This window comes from Lampetra planeri, chromosome 73 (genome assembly GCF_965212315.1).
Source record: "Lampetra planeri chromosome 73, kcLamPlan1.2.h2, whole genome shotgun sequence".
In the NCBI taxonomy this organism is placed as follows: Eukaryota; Metazoa; Chordata; class Hyperoartia; order Petromyzontiformes; family Petromyzontidae; genus Lampetra; species Lampetra planeri.
Genome location: NC_136178.1, coordinates 741,170 through 764,531, shown reverse-complemented (window position 1 = coordinate 764,531; position 23,362 = coordinate 741,170). Strand labels below are relative to the sequence as shown.

At 55.0% G+C, this 23,362-nt stretch overlaps 1 protein-coding gene across 1 annotated transcript; it reads left to right on the top strand.

Moving 5' to 3' along the window:
- Positions 1 to 355: 355 nt before the first annotated feature.
- LOC144737736 (uncharacterized) lies at positions 356 to 21,926 on the top strand. Its single transcript, XM_078620589.1, has 8 exons — positions 356 to 459; positions 6,504 to 6,657; positions 9,595 to 9,932; positions 12,297 to 12,369; positions 15,940 to 16,024; positions 17,131 to 17,265; positions 19,246 to 19,356; positions 20,539 to 21,926. The coding sequence occupies exons 2-8, from the start codon at positions 6,527 to 6,529 to the stop codon at positions 20,611 to 20,613; spliced, it is 948 nt and encodes a 315-aa protein (XP_078476715.1). The 5' UTR covers positions 356 to 459; positions 6,504 to 6,526; the 3' UTR covers positions 20,614 to 21,926.
- The last annotated feature ends 1,436 nt before the right edge of the window (positions 21,927 to 23,362 follow it).

The window sequence follows — 23,362 nt, the reverse complement described above, 5'->3', positions numbered from 1 at the left end:
CACTTAGTGGCGAATGGCGGTTGTTGTTGTCTGTGTGTGTGTCGGTGTGTGTCTGTCTGTGTGTGCACTGCCGTCGTGTTTGTCTGCGTGAAGTTCTGACCCCGTGTCACCCCCTTCCCCGCCCTCTACTCGACATCTGTGGCACGCAAAGAGCTTCACAGCTCATCGGATTCCCGCTGCAGTGCAAGGGCTGCAGATTCTCAGATTATGTTTCTTCGTTGGACGAATCGATCCGTTAAACATGAATCGGCACAGCTGGAATCAATCCGAGAAACAAAATCGAATCGGCACAGCCGAAACGTGACCGAGAATCGATTATTTTAAAGGAAACGATACAGCCATTGTCTGACTCGAGAGTCGATACAGTTCCCGGTGGGAATCGAGAATCTATACAGCGCAAGTGTGAATCGATAATCGCTTCAGCGGGCGAGGTGCCGCCGAATTTGAAGGTGTTTGGCGGTAAGCGGAGAGCGCGGAGTGAGGTAGTGAGTGAGTGAGGTAGTGAGTGAGTGAGTGAGGTAGTGAGTGAGTGAGGTAGTGAGTGAGGTAGTGAGTGAGTGAGTGAGGTAGTGAGTGAGTGAGGTAGTGAGTGAGGTAGTGAGTGAGTGAGGAAGTGAGTGAGTGAGGTAGTGAGTGAGGTAGTGAGTGAGTGAGGTAGTGAGGTAGTGAGTGAGTGAGGTAGTGAGTGAGTGAGGTAGTGAGTGAGTGAGGTAGTGAGTGAGTGAGGTAGTGAGTGAGGTAGTGAGGTAGTGAGTGAGTGAGGTAGTGAGTGAGGTAGTGAGGTAGTGAGTGAGGTAGTGAGTGAGTGAGGTAGTGAGGTAGTGAGTGAGTGAGTGAGGTAGTGAGTGAGTGAGGTAGTGAGGTAGTGAGTGAGTGAGGTAGTGAGTGAGGTAGTGAGTGAGTGAGGTAGTGAGTGAGGTAGTGAGTGAGTGAGGTAGTGAGTGAGTGAGGTAGTGAGTGAGTGAGGTAGTGAGTGAGTGAGGTAGTGAGTGAGTGAGGTAGTGAGTGAGTGAGGTAGTGAGGTAGTGAGTGAGTGAGGTAGTGAGTGAGGTAGTGAGGTAGTGAGTGAGGTAGTGAGGTAGTGAGTGAGTGAGTGAGGTAGTGAGTGAGTGAGGTAGTGAGGTAGTGAGTGAGTGAGGTAGTGAGTGAGTGAGTGAGGTAGTGAGGTAGTGAGTGAGTGAGTGAGGTAGTGAGTGAGGTAGTGAGGTAGTGAGTGAGGTAGTGAGTGAGTGAGGTAGTGAGGTAGTGAGTGAGTGAGTGAGGTAGTGAGTGAGTGAGGTAGTGAGTGAGGTAGTGAGTGAGGTAGTGAGTGAGGTAGTGAGTGAGTGAGTGAGGTAGTGAGTGAGTGAGGTAGTGAGTGAGGTAGTGAGTGAGTGAGGAAGTGAGTGAGTGAGGTAGTGAGTGAGTGAGGTAGTGAGTGAGGTAGTGAGTGAGTGAGGTAGTGAGTGAGGTAGTGAGTGAGTGAGGTAGTGAGTGAGTGAGGTAGTGAGTGAGGTAGTGAGTGAGGTAGTGAGTGAGGTAGTGAGTGAGTGAGGTAGTGAGTGAGTGAGGTAGTGAGTGAGTGAGGTAGTGAGTGAGTGAGGTAGTGAGTGAGTGAGGTAGTGAGTGAGGTAGTGAGGTAGTGAGTGAGTGAGTGAGTGAGGTAGTGAGTGAGGTAGTGAGTGAGTGAGGTAGTGAGGTAGTGAGTGAGTGAGTGAGGTAGTGAGTGAGGTAGTGAGTGAGGTAGTGAGTGAGGTAGTGAGTGAGTGAGTGAGGTAGTGAGTGAGTGAGGTAGTGAGTGAGGTAGTGAGTGAGTGAGGAAGTGAGTGAGTGAGGTAGTGAGTGAGTGAGGTAGTGAGTGAGGTAGTGAGTGAGTGAGGTAGTGAGTGAGGTAGTGAGTGAGTGAGGTAGTGAGTGAGTGAGGTAGTGAGTGAGTGAGGTAGTGAGTGAGGTAGTGAATGAGGTAGTGAGTGAGGTAGTGAGTGAGGTAGTGAGTGAGGTAGTGAGTGAGTGAGGTAGTGAGTGAGTGAGGTAGTGAGTGAGTGAGGTAGTGAGTGAGTGAGGTAGTGAGTGAGGTAGTGAGTGAGGTAGTGAGTGAGTGAGGTAGTGAGGTAGTGAGTGAGTGAGGTAGTGAGTGAGGTAGTGAGTGAGGTAGTGAGTGAGTGAGGTAGTGAGTGAGTGAGTGAGGTAGTGAGTGAGTGAGGTAGTGAGTGAGGTAGTGAGTGAGTGAGGAAGTGAGTGAGTGAGGTAGTGAGTGAGTGAGGTAGTGAGTGAGGTAGTGAGTGAGTGAGGTAGTGAGTGAGGTAGTGAGTGAGTGAGGTAGTGAGTGAGTGAGGTAGTGAGTGAGTGAGGTAGTGAGTGAGGTAGTGAGTGAGTGAGTGAGGTAGTGAGTGAGGTAGTGAGTGAGGTAGTGAGTGAGTGAGGTAGTGAGTGAGGTAGTGAGTGAGGTAGTGAGTGAGTGAGGTAGTGAGTGAGGTAGTGAGTGAGGTAGTGAGTGAGTGAGGTAGTGAGTGAGGTAGTGAGTGAGGTAGTGAGTGAGTGAGGTAGTGAGTGAGTGAGGTAGTGAGTGAGTGAGGTAGTGAGTGAGTGAGGTAGTGAGTGAGGTAGTGAGTGAGGTAGTGAGTGAGTGAGGTAGTGAGTGAGTGAGGTAGTGAGTGAGTGAGGTAGTGAGTGAGGTAGTGAGTGAGTGAGGTAGTGAGGTAGTGAGTGAGGTAGTGAGTGAGGTAGTGAGGTAGTGAGTGAGGTAGTGAGGTAGTGAGTGAGGTAGTGAGTGAGTGAGGTAGTGAGTGAGTGAGGTAGTGAGTGAGTGAGGTAGTGAGTGAGTGAGGTAGTGAGTGAGGTAGTGAGTGAGTGAGGTAGTGAGTGAGGTAGTGAGTGAGTGAGGTAGTGAGTGAGGTAGTGAGTGAGGTAGTGAGTGAGGTAGTGAGTGAGTGAGGTAGTGAGTGAGGTAGTGAGTGAGGTAGTGAGGTAGTGAGTGAGGTAGTGAGGTAGTGAGTGAGGTAGTGAGTGAGGTAGTGAGTGAGGTAGTGAGGTAGTGAGTGAGGTAGTGAGGTAGTGAGTGAGGTAGTGAGTGAGTGAGGTAGTGAGTGAGGTAGTGAGTGAGGTAGTGAGTGAGTGAGGTAGTGAGTGAGGTAGTGAGTGAGGTAGTGAGTGAGTGAGGTAGTGAGGTAGTGAGTGAGCGAGTGAGTGAGGTAGTGAGTGAGGTAGTGAGTGAGTGAGGTAGTGAGGTAGTGAGTGAGGTAGTGAGTGAGGTAGTGAGTGAGTGAGGTAGTGAGTGAGTGAGGTAGTGAGTGAGGTAGTGAGTGAGGTAGTGAGTGAGGTAGTGAGTGAGTGAGGTAGTGAGTGAGTGAGGTAGTGAGTGAGTGAGGTAGTGAGTGAGGTAGTGAGGTAGTGAGTGAGTGAGTGAGGTAGTGAGTGAGGTAGTGAGGTAGTGAGTGAGGTAGTGAGGTAGTGAGGTAGTGAGTGAGTGAGTGAGGTAGTGAGTGAGGTAGTGAGTGAGGTAGTGAGTGAGGTAGTGAGTGAGTGAGTGAGGTAGTGAGTGAGTCAGGTAGTGAGTGAGGTAGTGAGTGAGTGAGGAAGTGAGTGAGTGAGGTAGTGAGTGAGTGAGGTAGTGAGTGAGGTAGTGAGTGAGTGAGGTAGTGAGTGAGGTAGTGAGTGAGTGAGGTAGTGAGTGAGTGAGGTAGTGAGTGAGTGAGGTAGTGAGTGAGGTAGTGAATGAGGTAGTGAGTGAGTGAGGTAGTGAGTGAGGTAGTGAGTGAGGTAGTGAGTGAGTGAGGTAGTGAGTGAGTGAGGTAGTGAGTGAGTGAGGTAGTGAGTGAGTGAGGTAGTGAGTGAGGTAGTGAGTGAGGTAGTGAGTGAGTGAGGTAGTGAGGTAGTGAGTGAGTGAGGTAGTGAGTGAGGTAGTGAGTGAGGTAGTGAGTGAGTGAGTGAGGTAGTGAGTGAGTGAGGTAGTGAGTGAGGTAGTGAGTGAGTGAGGAAGTGAGTGAGTGAGGTAGTGAGTGAGTGAGGTAGTGAGTGAGGTAGTGAGTGAGTGAGGTAGTGAGTGAGGTAGTGAGTGAGTGAGGTAGTGAGTGAGTGAGGTAGTGAGTGAGTGAGGTAGTGAGTGAGGTAGTGAGGTAGTGAGTGAGCGAGTGAGGTAGTGAGTGAGTGAGGTAGTGAGTGAGTGAGGTAGTGAGTGAGTGAGGTAGTGAGTGAGTGAGTGAGTGAGGTAGTGAGTGAGGTAGTGAGTGAGGTAGTGAGTGAGTGAGGTAGTGAGTGAGGTAGTGAGTGAGTGAGGTAGTGAGTGAGTGAGGTAGTGAGTGAGTGAGGTAGTGAGTGAGTGAGGTAGTGAGTGAGGTAGTGAGTGAGTGAGGTAGTGAGTGAGTGAGGTAGTGAGTGAGTGAGGTAGTGAGTGAGGTAGTGAGTGAGTGAGGTAGTGAGGTAGTGAGTGAGGTAGTGAGTGAGGTAGTGAGGTAGTGAGGTAGTGAGTGAGGTAGTGAGGTAGTGAGTGAGGTAGTGAGGTAGTGAGTGAGGTAGTGAGTGAGTGAGGTAGTGAGTGAGTGAGGTAGTGAGTGAGTGAGGTAGTGAGTGAGTGAGGTAGTGAGTGAGGTAGTGAGTGAGTGAGGTAGTGAGTGAGGTAGTGAGTGAGTGAGGTAGTGAGTGAGGTAGTGAGTGAGGTAGTGAGTGAGGTAGTGAGTGAGTGAGGTAGTGAGTGAGGTAGTGAGTGAGGTAGTGAGGTAGTGAGTGAGGTAGTGAGGTAGTGAGTGAGGTAGTGAGTGAGGTAGTGAGTGAGGTAGTGAGGTAGTGAGTGAGGTAGTGAGGTAGTGAGTGAGGTAGTGAGTGAGTGAGGTAGTGAGTGAGGTAGTGAGTGAGTGAGGTAGTGAGTGAGGTAGTGAGTGAGGTAGTGAGTGAGTGAGGTAGTGAGGTAGTGAGTGAGCGAGTGAGTGAGGTAGTGAGTGAGGTAGTGAGTGAGTGAGGTAGTGAGGTAGTGAGTGAGGTAGTGAGTGAGGTAGTGAGTGAGTGAGGTAGTGAGTGAGTGAGGTAGTGAGTGAGGTAGTGAGTGAGGTAGTGAGTGAGGTAGTGAGTGAGTGAGGTAGTGAGTGAGTGAGGTAGTGAGTGAGTGAGGTAGTGAGTGAGGTAGTGAGGTAGTGAGTGAGTGAGTGAGGTAGTGAGGTAGTGAGTGAGGTAGTGAGTGAGGTAGTGAGTGAGTGAGTGAGGTAGTGAGTGAGGTAGTGAGTGAGTGAGGTAGTGAGTGAGGTAGTGAGTGAGGTAGTGAGTGAGTGAGGTAGTGAGTGAGGTAGTGAGTGAGGTAGTGAGTGAGGTAGTGAGTGAGTGAGGTAGTGAGTGAGGTAGTGAGGTAGTGAGGTAGTGAGTGAGGTAGTGAGGTAGTGAGTGAGTGAGGTAGTGAGTGAGTGAGGTAGTGAGTGAGGTAGTGAGTGAGGTAGTGAGTGAGTGAGGTAGTGAGTGAGGTAGTGAGTGAGTGAGGTAGTGAGGTAGTGAGTGAGCGAGTGAGTGAGTGAGGTAGTGAGTGAGGTAGTGAGTGAGTGAGGTAGTGAGTGAGGTAGTGAGTGAGGTAGTGAGTGAGTGAGGTAGTGAGTGAGGTAGTGAGTGAGGTAGTGAGTGAGTGAGGTAGTGAGTGAGGTAGTGAGTGAGGTAGTGAGTGAGTGAGGTAGTGAGTGAGGTAGTGAGTGAGGTAGTGAGTGAGTGAGGTAGTGAGTGAGGTAGTGAGTCAGGTAGTGAGGTAGTGAGTGAGTGAGTGAGGTAGTGAGTGAGTGAGGTAGTGAGTGAGGTAGTGAGTAAGGTAGTGAGTGAGTGAGGTAGTGAGTGAGGTAGTGAGTGAGGTAGTGAGTGAGGTAGTGAGGTAGTGAGGTAGTGAGTGAGGTAGTGAGGTAGTGAGTGAGGTAGTGAGGTAGTGAGTGAGTGAGTGAGGTAGTGAGTGAGTGAGGTAGTGAGTGAGGTAGTGAGTAAGGTAGTGAGTGAGTGAGGTAGTGAGTGAGGTAGTGAGTGAGGTAGTGAGTGAGGTAGTGAGGTAGTGAGTGAGGTAGTGAGGTAGTGAGTGAGGTAGTGAGGTAGTGAGTGAGTGAGTGAGGTAGTGAGTGAGTGAGGTAGTGAGTGAGTGAGGTAGTGAGTGAGTGAGGTAGTGAGTGAGGTAGTGAGTGAGGTAGTGAGTGAGGTAGTGAGGTAGTGAGTGAGGTAGTGAGTGAGGTAGTGAGTGAGGTAGTGAGTGAGTGAGGTAGTGAGGTAGTGAGGTAGTGAGTGAGGTAGTGAGTGAGGTAGTGAGTGAGGTAGTGAGTGAGTGAGGTAGTGAGTGAGGTAGTGAGTGAGGTAGTGAGTGAGTGAGGTAGTGAGTGAGGTAGTGAGTGAGGTAGTGAGGTAGTCTGTCTGTATCTCTCTGTGTCTCAGTCTCTTTCTGCCTCTCGTGGCTGTCAGGTTCAAATGACTGTCAGGCATCGTCAGAGGTCGGGATCGAACCCACGACCTCCTGTGTACCAGGCGAGGTAGTCAACACCTCCTAGCGGTCACCCGGGCTCTCTTTGACCTCCCAGGTGACGGCCGGGAGGTGCAAACGATGACGACGCCGCCAACAACGCCGACGAGTTCGGACGCTCGCTACTCCCAGCTGCGCAAACGCCTGGACCAGCTGGGCTACGACCAGCACCTGGGCAGGGAGAGCCTGCGGCTTGCAGAGACCCTCTTCAGGTACCTCCCCGCCCGCTCTCCCGCTCACTCACTCGATCGCTCGCTCACTCACTCGCTCACTCGCTCTCCCGCTCACTCGCCCACTCACTCGCTCTCCCGCTCACTCGCTTGATCGCTCGATCGCCCACTCACTCGCCCGCTCGCCTGCTCACTCGCTCTCCCACTCACTCGCTCTCCCGCTCGCCCGCTCACTCGCCCACTCACTCACTCACTCGCTCGCTTTCCCACTCGCCCGCTCACTCGCTCTCCCACTCGCCCGCTCACTCGCCCTCCCACTCGCTTGATTGCTCGATCGCCCGCTCACTCTCCCACTCGCCCGCTGACTCGCCCTCCCACTCACTCGCTCGATCGCTCTCCCGCCCGCCCGCTCCGTCACGCCACGACGATCTTCTTGGAGCGCCCCGTCGGTTTGGTGGCGTTGCCTTCCGATGTCTCTTCGCCCGCTGCAGGTGTCGGGAACAGCGGCTGCTGGAACAGAAGGGGGTTGCTTGCGGATACTCGGGTTCGCCCACTCGTTGGGGACTTCCACTCCAACCCGCGCGTCGCTTGCGTTTCAGAGGCACAGAAAAAAATAACTGGTTTCTATCCGGACTTGCGCAGAGGCGCATCGACTTCTAAAGAAATCAATAGACTGGTAGACGCACACAGGCACGGCGTACAGACCCTAAGTCTCATCATCCTGTCTCCACGCCTTTGTGTCTCTGTCTCCACATGCGTGCCTCCGTGTCTCGGTGCGTCTGTCTCTGACTCTATGTATGTGTCTTGGCCGGGTGGCTAAAGCACAGCAAGTTGGTACAGTAGGGCGCACAGGTGGTGCATCAGCCACTCGTCTCGGTCATCTCGGTCAGTCGACCCGTGGCACCTGCTGGGTCTGCCCCGTGACCTCCTGCCAGCGGGCGTTCGACACTTCACGTGGCCTCAAGGTGCACATAGCCTGGCACAAGCGTCGTGGTGACGTCACCGCCACTTAGTGGCGAATGGCGGTTGTTGTTGGTGTGTGTCTCTGTTCTTCGTGCTTTTGGAGTGATGATTGATATCCCTGTCCCTGACTCTCTGCTCACAATCATTAGGGGCCTTCACGATGGTGAGCAGGCCCAGGTAAAAATATGAGGCCGGGAGTCGGAGCCATTCCCTGTTCACCTTGGGGTTGTGACAGAGTTATACTCTGGCTCCCACATTATTTAACATCTATTTTGACCACGTAATTCGTGAAGCCTTTGATGGCTGTACCGGAGGGATTTCCATCTGATACAGATACAATGGGAGGATGATTGATGTCTGGGTGCGGTCAAGGAATGGCTTCCTATTGGTCAACCATATTATGTATGCTGATGATCTGGTGATTGCTGCTCACTCAGAGGAGTTGGAGGCGGTGCTGCTGAACCTGGAGCTTGCCACTAAGAGGTGGGGCCTTGCCATCAGCCCCACCAAAACCAAGCACCTGCCTGGGTATTTTGTACCATCAGACACTCCATCCCCACAACTCCCAATTGGTGATGGGGCAGTTGTGGAGAGAGTGGAGAGTTTCCCATACCTGGGCAGTGTGCTCATGACCTGCTACGGTTTAACAGCAGAGGTCTCACTCCGAATCAGTCGAGTGGCATTATCTTTTCATCGGTTGCATAACGCTGTGTGGAAGCTACCTGGTCTGTCGCTCCACAATACGGTTTGGGTCTTCTGGGCCATGGCCATGCCCTCCCTTTATGCTTACGAAACGTGGACCCCCCTAATGGAACATCTTTGCCGGTTAGAAACATTCAGGCTGGCCTGCCTACAATCCATCCTGGGTTTAGCCAGGCTGGATTGTGTGAGGAGCTCACAAATCCTTGAAAGATCTGGGCAAAGTCCCATCGGTGAGCTCCTCCGGCAGGCAAGGCTGCATTGGCTGGGTCATGTAGCCCACATGCCCAGCCACCGCATGCCTAAACAGCTTTTGGCTGGATAGAGGGGGCTAAACGGGCGCGGCATGGGCTAGAGAAGAGATGGAGTGATGTGGTACAGGAGGATGTGGAGCTGAGCGGACTTGATGATGACTGGTACCAGCGGTGTCAAGATCGGCCTCTTTGGAGGGCAGAGGAGCGACACTCACAACAACGAGCGGAGCGCCGGGTAGCCGAAACACAGCAAGTTGGCACAGTAGGGTGCACAGGTTGTGCATCGGCCAGTCATCTCAGTCAGTCGACCCACGGCACCTGGGTCTGTCCCGAGACCTCCTGCCAGCGGGCGTTCGACACTTCACGTGACCTTAACATGCACATAGCCTGGCACAAGCGCCGTGGTGATGTCACCCCCACTTAGTGGCGAATGGCGGTTGTTGTTGTGGTGTGTCTGTGTGTCTGTCCATGCCTCCGTGTCTCGTGTGTCTGTCTCTTTATCTCTCACTGTCTCTCCGTGCGGCGTGTCCCTCCACGTGTCTCCGCGTGTCTCTCCGTGTCTCTCCGTATGTCTCCGTGTGTCTCCGCGTGTCCCTCCACGTGTCTTCGCGTGTCTCTCCATGTCTCTCCGTTCCGCGTGTCCCTCTATGTGTCTCCGCGTGTCTCTCCGTGTCTCTCCGTGTCTCTCCGTGTCTCTCCGTGTGTCTCCACGTGTCCCTCCGCGTGTCCCTCCATGTGTCTCCGCCTGTCTCTCCGTGTCTCTCCGTTCCGCGTGTCCCTCCGCGTGTCTCTCCGTGTCTCTCCGACTCTCTCCGCGTGTCTCCGCGTGTCTCTCCACGTGTCTCAACGTGTCTCCGCGTGTCCCTCCACGTGTCTCCGCGTGTCTCTCCGTGTCTCTCCGTGTCTCTCCGTGTGTCTCTCCGCGTGTCCCTCCACGTGTCTCCGCGTGTCTCTCCGCGTGTCTCCGCGTGTCCCTCCACGTGTCTCCGCGTGTCTCTCCGTGTCTCTCCACGTGTCTCCGCGTGTCTCTCCGCGTGTCCCCCCTGCTCCGCGCGTGCCGTAGGGATCTCGTGCGCACCACGGAGGCGCTGGGAGCGGAGCGCGAGGCGGCGCGCCGTGCCGAGGAGCAGCTGCAGCGCGAGAGGGAGGAGACAGTGAGACTCAGGGAGGAGTTGGAGAGATGCAGGGAGGAGACGGAGAGACTCAGGGAGGAGCGGGAGAGAATCGCGGAGGACACGGAGAGATGCAGGGTGGAGCGGGAGAGATGCAGGGAGGAGCGGGAGAGACTCGCGGAGGAGCGGGAGAGAGAGGCGGAGAGAAAGAGGCAGGACGACGAGGTGGTGGAGGAGATGGAGCGGGAGATGAACGTGCGGAGAGCCACCTCCGATCGGCGTCACAAAGGTTTGTGGGAGCCCATTCCCAACCTTGGCAGCCCGGTGGTCACACTGCGTCTGGTCCACGGTGAACGCCGCCCTGGTCGAGTTGGGCTCCATCGCGAGGTTGGTCTGCTCAAAGCCGACTCCTGCTGCAGGGAATTTAACCACGAAAAGATCGAGGGATGGGTTTGTTGTTTAGCTTGCTAGCAATAAAACAGCAGGAGTTGTGCGAAGACGTTCAAACACCAAATGGATTCAACCTTTCGCAAGGAATTGTGGTTACTGCATGAACCACCCACAGTGCTTGTGTTGAACATGCAACAAACGTGGCTCTGATAATTATAGAACATTTAATGGCATCGTCTTTGAAACTGGTTGGCCTCCACCAGAGCCAGCAGCAGCCTTCTTAATGGCCTCGTCTCAGCACCAGCGTCAGACCAGAGAACAACGCCAAAAGTTAGCGCAGGAACTTGATCCCTTGCAAAATCTAGAATCTATTTGGTGTTTGGACATCTGACCGCAACTCCTGCTGTTGTTTTATTGCCATACAGAGAAACAAACCTACTGTTTGGGTCTTTCTGCCTCGTCAGCTCTCTCGCTGATTTTTTTCACCTGAGGACGATTGCCCGTGTTGAGATCGAGACGTCGTGATAATTTAATAACTTTTCTATCTCCGTGGCTTTACCGAAATACCCCACGAATACGAATTCCTGCAGTCACGGAAGCTTTAGGTCAAGAGGTAACAAACCTTTTCTTATTTTTTCATACTTTGATAACTGACATTAAAGGTCCCAGGGAATTTAATGGGTTTTTTTTACTTTGGTTGACCGTGGACTTTTGTTGGCGGAGTATTTTCCATTCCTCGTGTAAAGCGCTTGCCTCTGTTTTTGTCCTCATTTATCTTTGCCTTGCTGCTGCGTTTTGCTGCTGTACTTTGCTGCTGCTGCGTTTTGCTGCTGCGCTTTGCTGCTGTGCTTTGTTGCTGTGCTTTATGTAATTGTATGTTGCCACTATTGGAGATGCCAGGTCAGTCACTCTTGCAAAGGGCTCTCCTCCGTCCTGCAGGCCGCACGAAGAGACCTCACCTGGTGAAGCACAATGAGCCGAACCGCTACGGACGATGATGCAGCTGCTGCTGATGATGATGCAGATGCTGCTGATGATGATGCAGATGCTGCTGATGATGCAGCTGCTGCTGATGATGATGCAGCTGCTGCTGATGATGATGCAGCTGCTGCTGATGATGATGCAGATACTGCTGATGATGATGCAGCTGCTGCTGATGATGATGCAGCTGCTGCTGATGATGATGCAGCTGCTGCTGATGATGATGCAGATGCTGCTGATGATGATGCAGCTGCTGCTGATGATGCAGATACTGCTGATGATGATGCAGCTACTGCTGATGATGCAGATACTGCTGATGATGATGCAGCTACTGCTGATGATGCTGCTGATGATAATGATGCTGCTGCTGATGATGCAGCTACTGCTGATGATAATGATGCTGCTGCTGATGATGCAGCTACTGCTGATGATGCTGCTGATGATGATGCAGCTACTGCTGATGATGCAGCTACTGCTGCTGATGCTGCTGATGCTGCTGATGCTGATGATGCTGCTGATGCTGATGCTGCTGATGCTGATGCTGCTACTGCTGATGCTGCTGCTACTGCTGATGATGATGCTGCTACTGCTGATGATGCTACTACTGCTGATGCTGCTGCTACTAGCTGATGATGCTACTGCTGATGCTGCTGCTGCTGATGATGATGCTGCTGCTACTGCTGAAGATGCTACTGCTGATGCTGCTGCTACTGCTGATGATGCTGCTGCTACTGCTGATGCTACTGCTGATGCTGCTGCTACTGCTGATGATGCTGCTGCTACTGCTGATGATGATGCTGCTACTGCTGATGATGATGCTGCTGCTACTGCTAATGCTGCTTCTATTGCTGATGATGATGCTACTGCTGATGCTGCTGCTGATGATGATGCAGCTACTGCTGATGATGTAGCTACTGCTGATGATGCTGCTGCTACTACTGATGATGATGCTGCTACTGCTGATGATGATGCTGCTGCTACTGCTAATGCTGCTTCTATTGCTGATGATGATGCTACTGCTGATGCTGCTGCTGATGATGATGCAGCTACTGCTGATGATGTAGCTACTGCTGATGATGCTGCCACTGCTGATACTTCTGCTGCTGATGATGCTGCTGCTGCTGTTGATGATGTAGCTACTGCTGATGATGCTGCCACTGCTGATGCTGCTGCTTCCGCGTGCCGTGTTGATGCTACTGCTGATGCTGCTGCCACTGCTGATGATGATGCTGCTACTGCTGATGCTGCTGCTTCCGCGTGCCGTGTTGTTGGTGCCGCACAGTGGGGAGCCTCGCGGACTCTGGAGGCTCCGATGCGGACCGCGTCGCCACCCTCCTGGAGAGCACCTGCACACGGTAACGTCCCAGCCGAGTAGGGCGGCTGCCGCTGACACGGTAACGTCCCAGCCGAGTAGGGCAGCTGACACGGTAACGTCCCAGCCGAGTAGGGCGGCTGACACGGTAACGTCCCAGCCGAGTAGGGCGGCTGACACGGTAACGTCCCAGCCGAGTAGGGCGGCTAACATGGTAACGTCCCAGCCGAGTAGGGCGGCTGGCACGGTAACGTCCCAGCCGAGTAGGGCGGCTGACACGGTAACGTCCCAGCCGAGTAGGGCGGCTGACACGGTAACGTCCCAGCCGAGTAGGGCGGCTGACACGGTAACGTCCCAGCCGAGTAGGGCGGCTGACACGGTAACGTCCCAGCCGAGTAGGGCGGCTGACACGGTAACGTCCCAGCCGAGTAGGGCGGCTGACACGGTAACGTCCCAGCCGAGTGGGGCGGCTGCAGCTGACACGGTAACGTCCCAGCCGAGTAGGGCAGCTGACACGGTAACGTCCCAGCCGAGTAGGGCGGCTGACACGGTAACGTCCCAGCCGAGTAGGGCGGCTGACACGGTAACGTCCCAGCCGAGTAGGGCGGCTGACACGGTAACGTCCCAGCCGAGTAGGGCGGCTGACACGGTAACGTCCCAGCCAAGTAGGGCAGCTGACACGGTAACGTCCCAGCCGAGTAGGGCGGCTGACACGGTAACGTCCCAGCCGAGTAGGGCGGCTGACACGGTAACGTCCCAGCCGAGTGGGGCGGCTGACACGGTAACGTCCCAGCCGAGTAGGGCGGCTGACACGGTAACGTCCCAGCCGAGTAGGGCAGCTGACACGGTAACGTCCCAGCCGAGTAGGAGCAGCTGTACCTGCACACGGTAACGTCCCAGCCGAGTAGGGCGGCTGCCGCTGACACGGTAACGTCCCAGCCGAGTAGGGCGGCTGACATGGTAACGTCCCAGCCGAGTAGGGGCGGCTGACACGGTAACGTCCCAGCCGAGTAGGGGCAGCTGCCGTTGACACGGTAACGTCCCAGCCGAGTAGGGCGGCTGACACGGTAACGTCCCAGCCGAGTAGGGCGGTTGCTGCTGACACGGTAACGTCCCAGCCGAGTAGGGCGGCTGACACGGTAACGTCCCAGCCGAGTAGGGCGGCTGACACGGTAACTTCCCAGCCGAGTAGGGCGGCTGACACGGTAACGTCCCAGCCGAGTAGGGCGGCTGACACGGTAACGTCCCAGCCGAGTAGGGCGGCTGACACGGTAACGTCCCAGCCGAGTAGGGCGGCTGACACGGTAACGTCCCAGCCGAGTAGGGCGGTTGCTGCTGACACGGTAACGTCCCAGCCGAGTAGGGCAGCTGACACGGTAACGTCCCAGCCGAGTAGGGCGGCTGACACGGTAACGTCCCAGCCGAGTAGGGCGGCTGACACGGTAACGTCCCAGCCGAGTGGGGCGGCTGACACGGTAACGTCCCAGCCGAGTAGGGCGGCTGCCGCTGACACGGTAACGTCCCAGCCGAGTAGGGCGGCTGACACGGTAACGTCCCAGCCGAGTAGGGGCGGCTGACACGGTAACGTCCCAGCCGAGTAGGGCGGTTGCTGCTGACACGGTAACGTCCCAGCCGAGTAGGGCGGCTGACACGGTAACGTCCCAGCCGAGTAGGGCGGCTGACACGGTAACGTCCCAGCCGAGTAGGGCAGCTGACACGGTAACGTCCCAGCCGAGTAGGGCGGCTGACACGGTAACGTCCCAGCCGAGTAGGGCGGATGACACGGTAACGTCCCAGCCGAGTAGGGGCGGCTGACACGGTAACGTCCCAGCCGAGTAGGGCGGCGGCCGCTACACGGGCGGTGAGCCTGGACCGTGGAGAAGGCTGCTGCTGCTGTCTGTGGTGTAGGCCAATCAGTTCCCAAGACATTGGCGTCATAGATTAATTATCATGCAAAGCAACCATGATACAGTGTATTGATACAGTATTGATACAGTGTATTGATACAGTGTTTTGATTCAGTAAATCTGGCTGTGACGGTCCCACCTGATGACGGAGACTTGTGTTGCCTCCGAAACGTCGTGATTTATAGTTTTATTTCTATTATTATTTCTATTATTTTTATTATTTGTTTTTACCCACGTGACTTTACCGAAAAGACCTAAGAGTATGAATCCTTGCAGTCACGAAAGCTTCAAATCTAGAATCTGCTTTATGAGCTTAGTTTGTTGTCCTTCCCTCGCACCTCCAGCGAGCTACGGCCGGCTCCGTGAGGCGGTGCCGGTCCCAGCGTCCGTGCAGACGGAGAGTGGAGCACGTTCCTGAGCGCTACCCCCGCTCGGCACCCACACGGTCCACGCCAGCAGCATGGCGCGTAGGGGCACGTGAGGTGGCGCGTAGGGGCACGTGCGGTGGCGCGTAGGGGCACGTGCGGTGGCGCGTAGGGGCACGTGAGGTGGCGCGTAGGGGCACGTGCGGTGGCGCGTAGGGGCACGTGCGGTGGCGCGTAGGGGCACGTGAGGTGGCGCGTAGGGGCACGTGCGGTGGCGCGTAGGGGCACGTGCGGTGGCGCGTAGGGGCACGTGTGGTGGCGCGTAGGGGCACGTGAGGTGGCGCGTAGGGGCACGTGCGGTGGCGCGTAGGGGCACGTGCGGTGGTGCGTAGGGGCACGTGCGGTGGCGCGTAGGGGCACGTGAGGTGGCGCGTAGGGGCACGTGCGGTGGCGCGTAGGGGCACGTGCGGTGGCGCGTAGGGGCACGTGCGGTGGCGCGTAGGGGCACGTGCGGTGGCGCGTAGGGGCACGTGCGGTGGCGCGTAGGGGCACGTGAGGTGGCGCGTAGGGGCACGTGCGGTGGCGCGTAGGGGCACGTGAGGTGGCGCGTAGGGGCACGTGTGGTGGCGACGGTGGCATCTTCCAAGGCGTTCCGGTCGGCGTTGGGAGTGGGAGCGATTTTTATGCCACTCGCTGCAGAGCCAGTGGTGGGCATTCCACTTTCCTATGGCCGGGGCCGAGTATTGACTCTGGAGGGATGACGTTGACTTGTCGATGGTGAGGGTGGTGAGTGCAGTCGATGGTGAGGGTGGTGAGTGACGCTGCGTGTAGTCTGTGGTGAGGGTGGTGAGAGTGGTGAGGGTGCTGAGTGGTGAGAGTGGTGAGTGGTGGTGAGTGGTGAGGGTGCTGAGTGGTGAGAGTGGTGAGGGTGCTGAGTGGTGAGTGGTGGTGAGTGGTGAGGGTGCTGAGTGGTGAGTGGTGGTGAGTGGTGAGGGTGCTGAGTGGTGCTCTCTAGTGAGTGGTGGTGAGTGGTGAGGGTGCTGAGTGGTGAGTGCTGAGGGTGGTGAGTGGTGGTGAGGGTGGTGAGTGGTGGTGAGTGGTGAGGGTGGTGAGTGGTGAGTGGTGAGGGTGGTGAGTGGTGAGGGTGCTGAGTGATGAGGGTGCTGAGTGGTGAGTGGTGAGGGTGGTGAGGGTGCTGAGTGGTGCTGAGTGGTGGTCTGTAGTGAGTGGTGAGGGTGGTGAGTGGTGAGGGTGCTGAGTGGTGAGGGTGCTGAGTGGTGGTCTGTAGTGAGTGGTGAGGGTGGTGAGGATGCTGAGTGGTGGTCTGTGTTTGCGCTGCAGCATCCGCGACCTGCAGGGGGAGCTGCAGCGCTTGAGGGCCGAGCTGAGACGGTCGGAGGGCCGAGCCGCTGACCTCGAATCGCAGGTTCGCCTCCACTCAGCACATCTTGCCCTCACAAAGACAAAGATCCCCCGTGTAGCCTGTAACAGACTGCAGGGGCAAGTGCTGTTAGCGAGCAGCACCGACCGAGGCCGGAACGGCACACGAGGGGGAGGCCGCCTTTGTCTCCCCCAGTGGCGATGCACCGGGTACTAATTTGAGGCCGAGTCGACCTAGGGGAGATCCAGGACCGGTTAAGATCATCGCCACCGGCGTTGGCCGTGAGCGGGAATCGAGCTCGGGTCGCCGGGTTCGTAGCGCTAACCGCTGCGCCACCGCTCCTCACAGTTCGCCTCGCCCTCACTCACAAAGACAAAGGTTCCACCACCGCGTAGGCCTTCGACAACAGTCGGGGCAAGTTCCGTTGGCGATGGTTGGGCCCCTGATGAAGGCTGGAACGGCACCCTTGCACCAGGAACTCGCCTGTGAGGCCGAGGATCAGGTCGGGAATCCGCTGTCACTGTACAAGCGGCAGCGAGGAGGCAGCCCCAGGCCACGCCAACACGACTTGACATGAAAGAGAAAGGTGGTGGTGATGAAGACGCCATGATAACCACAATTGTGACGACGGAGATCATTCTGATGGTTCGGGTTGGTGGTGGTGATGTGGGTTGGCCATGATGATGGAGATGACTATGATGACTAATGATGATGTATACATTAATGACCGCTAAGACGATGATGATTAGGATGATGACGATGATGATTTAAGATGATGATGACGATGATGATGACATCGATGATGATGACAACGATGATGATGACGGCGATGACGACGATGATGACGATAATAACGATGATGACGACGATGACCATGGTGATGACGATGGTGACGACGACGACGATGATGATGACGACGATGATGACGACGTTGATGATGATGACGATGATGATGACGACGATGATGACGTTGATGATGATGACGATGATGACGACGATGATGATGATGACGACGACGACGATGATGACGTTGATGATGACGATGACAATGATGATGACGTTGATGATGATGACGATGATGATGACTACGGTAACAACGATGACGACGACGTTGACGATGATGACGATGGTTATGACGACGACATTGCCAGGTGCGTTTCCTGACGGTGGCCAAGGAGGAGGCGTCGTCGCGCTGTGAGGCCGACCTCCGTCAGCGCGCCGCGGAGCTGCGGCGAAGCGAAGCCTGCGCTCGTCAGCAGGCCGAGAAGCTCGCCGCTCACGTGGAGGTGAGGCCCCTCGCCCCTCGCCTTGCCCCCGGCCCAAGGGCGGCCGCCACCGCCGCCACACAGCGGACGTGCGACGAACGGACTCGACCAGGAGGCCGTTATCACCATCATCATCATCATCATCACCATCATCACCATCTAACCTTGCAGTGCACCTATAGCCACCTCGACCCTATAGGTCAACCCTATAGCCCTAACCCTGTAGTGCACCCATAGCCACCTCGACTCCTATAGCGACGGACCCTATAGCCCTAACCCTGCGGTGCACCTATAGCCATCGTCATCATTGTCATCATCGTCATCATCGTCATCATCGTCATCATTGTCATCATTGTCATCATTGTCATCATCATCATCGCGTGGGAATTGATAGCAACAGCCAAAGAATCTGAGCGCGTGGTGATGTTGCGGAGGAACCGGGGACAAATCCACGCAGGGGACCACCACGGGGAGAGAGACGCAGACTCCAAATACACAGCAGCAGCAGCAAGCATCGTCAGGGTCGGGTTCGAACCCAGGACCTCCTGTGTACCAGGCGAGGTAGTTAACATCTCCTAGTCACCGTGATGATGAGAGAGAGACGCAGACTCCAAATATACAGCAGCAGCAGGCATCGTCAGGGTCGGGATCGAACCCACGACCTCCTGTATACGAAGCGAGGTAAGTAAACATCTCCTAGCCACCGTATACCTATGTTGAACTTCTTTCGCAGCGTACGTAGCCAATCGAAGCTACGTTGGCTACGTACGGCGGTGCGATAGAAGTTCTACACACACACACGACAACAAACTAAACACAAAAAGTGCATAGCAGTATGCAAATCTGTCTGCCGCCTGATGAAGCTGGTTGTAATGACTGGCGAATCGTCGTACTCCGATTGTAAATGCTGTTTCTTGGCTCTCCAACACACGACCAGTTGGTGCTGTACTCGTGTAATATAGGTCGTGGAAGCGACTTCTGGAATCCGGTCTTTATTTGTCTTTCGTTCACAACACTCCCATCTTACTCCTTCACGCTGCTAACAGTCAGCGTGAGAGGGAGAGGGAGAGGGAGAGAGAGAGACACGCGCGGCCACGTGGCAGCCTGGACCCCGCTCCAGCGTGGCCTCACCCTCCGTTCGTTCCAGATCTGACCACGTGTTGTCCGTCTCCACCCCTTTTAATACCCGGGTCACGTGGTACCTTTCCACCAATCCTGGTTAACCTCCATGGAATCTTCTAGACTCCATCGTACGATCCCAGGACCGCGCCCCTGACTCGTCCCCCCATTGGCTGTGGCTAAAGCCAGCAGATCCAATCATCTACTTGCAGATGTCACCTTCCCGTTACGTCAGGGCCACGCCCCTAGACTTCCCCCCATTGGCTATGGGCCAGGACCGGTAGAGCCAATCATCGTAACGAGGTGTGATCCATCAACCACCCGGATATATCCTCACATTACACTCGTAACGAATTGGCAATGTTCTGTTTATGTGACACTAAACCTTACTAATTGGCTGTGTCGGGCGGTGGCGGGTTTAAAGACAGGTATATTCACGCGATCTAACCCAACAAAACCTCTATTATGGAGTATACATGGGCTCAACCACAAGTTGGCCTTTGATTTTTCCAGGTGTTGTTTGCCAGGTAAGGCCCACCAAGCCTGCGCAGCGCTTGTTCAGAATGGACCTGGCTCTCACCACATGGTGACGATAGTTCATCGTCGATCGTCGCCTATATTGCCGCCACCGCCACACGTGGGGATAATTTGTAGCAGCAGCAGTAGCTGCTACAAATGATCGAACCCAGGGCCTCCTGCGTAGCGGGCGGTGGGGTAAACCGGTGGGCACTGCGACCTCCTCAAAGGCACGTGGCGACCGTGGAAGAGAGAGAGGGGAAGGCTCTGGAGCTCTCTCCACGGAGTTGTCTCCGGCGGGCGAGCTATCGCTGGGCTGCACTGTGAGCAATGCAAATCGTCACCATCATCGCCCTTTGCCTCCAGACTCTGAAGGGGAAGCTGCTGGAGTCCGAGGAGCAGAAGGAGACGCTTCGGCTGAGGATGCAGGACTTTGTCACCGAAATCTCGCACGTGGAAGGCATGCTGGGCGTGCGGGTGAGTGGGTGGGTGGGTGAGTGGGTTAGTGGGTGAGCGAGTGGGCGGGCGAGTGAGCGAGTGGGCGAGTGAGCGAGTGGACGAGTGAGTGGGTGGGTGAGTGGGTGAGTGAGTGAGCGAGTGGACGAGTGCGTGAGTGAGTGGGCGAGTGGGTCAGTGAAGGAGCGAGTGAGTGGCTAGGCGAATGAGCGGGTAAATAAGTGGGCGAGTGAGCGAGTGGGTTAGTGAGTGAGTGAGCGAGTGGGTGAGCGTGTGGGTAAGTGAGTGGGTGAGTAGGTGACCGAGTGGGCGAGTGGGTGAGTGGGCGAGTGAGTGAGTGGGCAAGTGGGTCAGTGAGTGAGTGAGTGTGCGAGTAAGTGGCCCTGATAGGGGGCTTGAGAGTGGGTGAGCGAGTGGGTTGGCGAGTGGGTGGGCGAGTGAGCGAGTGGGTGAGTGAGTGAATGACCGAGTTGGTGAGTGGGTGAGCGAGTGGGCGACCAAGTGGACAAGTGAGGGAGTGAGCGAATGGGTGAGTGAGTGAGCGAGTGGATGAGTGAATGACTGAGTGGGTGAGCGAGTGGGCGAGCGAGTGGGTGAGTGTGTGAGTGAGTGAATGGGTGAGTGAATGACCGAGTGGGTGAGTGGGCGAGCGAGTGAGTGAGTGAGTGGGTGAGTGAATGACCGTGTGGGTGAGTTGGTAAGCGAGTGGGCGGGCGAGTGGGTGGGCCAGTGAGTGGGTGGGTGAGCGAGTGGGTAAGTGAGTGAGTGGGCGAGCGAGTGGGTGGGCGAGTGGGTAAGTGAGTGAGTGGGTGAGCGAGTGGGTAAGTGAGCGAGTGGGCGAGTGGGTGAGCGAGTGGGCGAGTGAGTGAGCGAGCGAGCAAGTGGGCAGGCGAGTAGGTGGGCGAGTGAGCGAGTGAGTCGGTGGGCAAGTGAGCGAGTGGGCGAGTGAGTGAGTGAGTGGGTTAGTGAGTGAACAAGTGGGCGAGTGGGTGAGCAAGTGAGTGCACGAGTGGGTGGGCAAGTGAGTGGGCGCATGGGCGAGCGGGCGGGTGGGCGAGCGGGCGGGCGAGCGGGTGGGCGAGCGGGTGGGCGAGCGGGTGGGCGAGCGGGTGGGCGAGCGGGTGAGCGAGCAAGCGGGTGGGCAGGCGGGCGAGCAAGCGAGTGGGTGAGTGAGTGATCAAAATCCCCACGCTGTCTTTTCAGGAGGAAGAGCACTCCCACCTGCTGGCTTGTTACGGCGATGCCACTTTTCCAGACTCGCTCCTGACCAACGTTTAGCCGTCGAAGGTCTCCGACGTGGCACGAATTCGGCTCGCGCCGCGTTATGTCGTGCCAGACATCGTCCCGCGGAGAATTCACTGCGGTTCGTTTTGGTTGCCATGGAGAATTCACCGTGGTTCGTTTTGGTTGCCATGGAGAATTCACCGCGGTTCGTTTTGGTTGCCATGGAGAATTCACCGTGGTTCGTTTTGGTTGCCATGGAGAATTCACCGCGGTTCGTTTTGGTTGCCATGGAGAATTCACCGCGGTTCGTTTTGGTTGCCATGGAGAATTCACCGCGGTTCGTTTTGGTTGCCATGGAGAATTCACCGCGGTTCTTTTTGGTTGCCATGGAGAATTCACCGCGGTTCGTTTTGTTTGCCATGGATAATTCACCGCAGTTCGTTTTGGTTGCCATGGAGAATTCACTGCATTTCGTTTTGGTTGCCATGGAGAATTCACCGCGGTTCGTTTTGGTTGCCATGGAGAATTCACCGCAGTTCGTTTTGGTTGCCATGGAGAATTCACCGCGGTTCGTTTTGGTTGCCATGGAGAATTCACCGCAGTTCGTTTTGGTTGCCATGGAGAATTCACTGCATTTCGTTTTGGTTGCCATGGAGAATTCACCGCATTTCGTTTTGGTTGCCATGGAGAATTCACCGCAGTTCGTTTTGGTTGCCATGGAGAATTCACCGCGGTTCGTTTTGGTTGCCATGGAGAATTCACCGCGGTTCGTTTTGGTTGCCATGGAGAATTCACCGCAGTTTCGTTTCAGCCAGAGGAACCCCCTTGCAAGCGTTGCACAAAACATCAAATTCCCGGTGGCCATTGTGAACGAACCAACTAAGAACGGAACGTGAGCTTGAAGTGTCACCTCCTGAAGCCACTTCCTCAGATTGGAGTCTTGAGAGCGGTCATCAGAGTCTTCATTGAGAGCCGGATTCACGGTCTGGACCGGTGCTCTTCACCAAAGGCCACCAGCGGGGTCCCCCCCCCCCCAGCGGTCACCCCCGCGGTTGCCTTGCGGTGAGGAGCACCGCTCTCGATTGTGGCTCGGGACTTGGAACGTGATTTAAGATAGTGCGCTATGTGGTGGTGGTGGTGGTGGTGGCGGTGGTGCGTGTCGATATGGGGGGGGGGGCACGTCTGGTGGTGCACTGCTACCACGCCAGCGCTTGCTCACGGAGACGCGTCTTGGCGTTTCCGCTACTTCCGAGTGGTTTTGTTGTTGTTTACAGGCTGCTTCGAGATTTAAAATCGATTGCTGTAAAAGCGGGGAATGCGTTTTAAAGAATTGCCGATTCTTTGAATAAACAAAAATTGTGCTGTGATTTGCAATGTCGTTAATTTGCTAATCGCAGTTTTAGTTTTACCGTTGCAAACCCGGTGGGACTGGGCAGAAATAAAAGTCGGGCGTGGATCTTACCTCCTCGGAAGGGCCTTGGCCCGAAACGTCGCCTCTTGTGTGTCTTTCCTTTGAAGGCCACACAAAGACAAAGGTCCCCCGTATAGCCTGTAACATACTGTAGGGGCAAGTGCTGTTAGCGAGCACCTATGGAGGCCGGCACGGCACACGAGGGGGTGGGTGGCCAGCACCTCACCCGGCCGCCTTTGTCTCCCCGGTGGCGATGATTTCACTACGCGCCGCACCAGGTCGACTGTGTGCTGCGTGCGTGCTGAGACCTCGAGTCGATCAGTCGGTGGGTGCCGGATTTGTAAAAACGGATAATCACCAAATCATTGCACATTCTTGTATGACATTAATTGTTTTTGAGGCGTTACATGTCATTCTTTTCAGCGTTTTTAAACGTGTGTTATTTTCTTTGAACCTATCTACGTGACTTTACCGAAAGAACCAAAGAATATGGATTCCTGCAGTCACGAAAGCTTCAAATCAATGTGTGTACTGTGTGACGCTGGCATAAATTAACACACAAATGGCAACAAAAAATGTCCCGCGTTAAAAGAGTTGCCGTGTTTACTGTACCCTACTTACCACGCCAATCTCGACGACGACTCATCATGGGGGTGATGCAAGGCCGTAATTATAATAGATATTGGGGGGGGGGGCATCCCCCCCAATATTCAAATATGCTCAAAATGTCCCCCCCAAGCAATTGCTATAACATAGATTTCTGTTTATATGATTGTGGTTATGGTTGTACTTTATAAATCCCTAATCTCTGCAATGACATACAATGAATAAAGAAAAGGTAAAGAAAGAAAAAAACAGAGCAATGTAATACAATAAACTATTAGACATTATTGTAAACAAAAAGTCCATCCCATGTGTTAGTGAATTTTTTATATTTTAGGCAGGAAATTCGTTTTCAAATTTAGAATTTTTTTTCTGGGGGGGGGGGGGACCCCCTGAAAGATTTGGGCCCCCCCAATGTTGACTCCATGGCTACTGCCTTGGGGTGTTGTCTATCCACGTGCAGTATTTTCATCGTCGGAAGTTGAATGTATGTAGTGGGTAATGGACCGTGTAGAATATTTGACGCTGATGATCGATCTATGCTGCTCCACGCACACGGGGCCCGGGATCGCCGGACCTGAATACAGCCTTTGGAGCGGATTTGCCAGATTCGCCCGGAATCGCCGGAACACATTCCTCCTCCTGCGGAGGGAGCTGGTAGGAACGTTGGGTTGCTCGGTCAATGGCCCAGGGTCAACGGCGGCGTGGTGTATTCCGCAAATATGGCCGACTGTGAGGGCGGGCACAAGCCGGCGTGAGTAGGTGAAACGTTGAGTTTATAAGGGCACC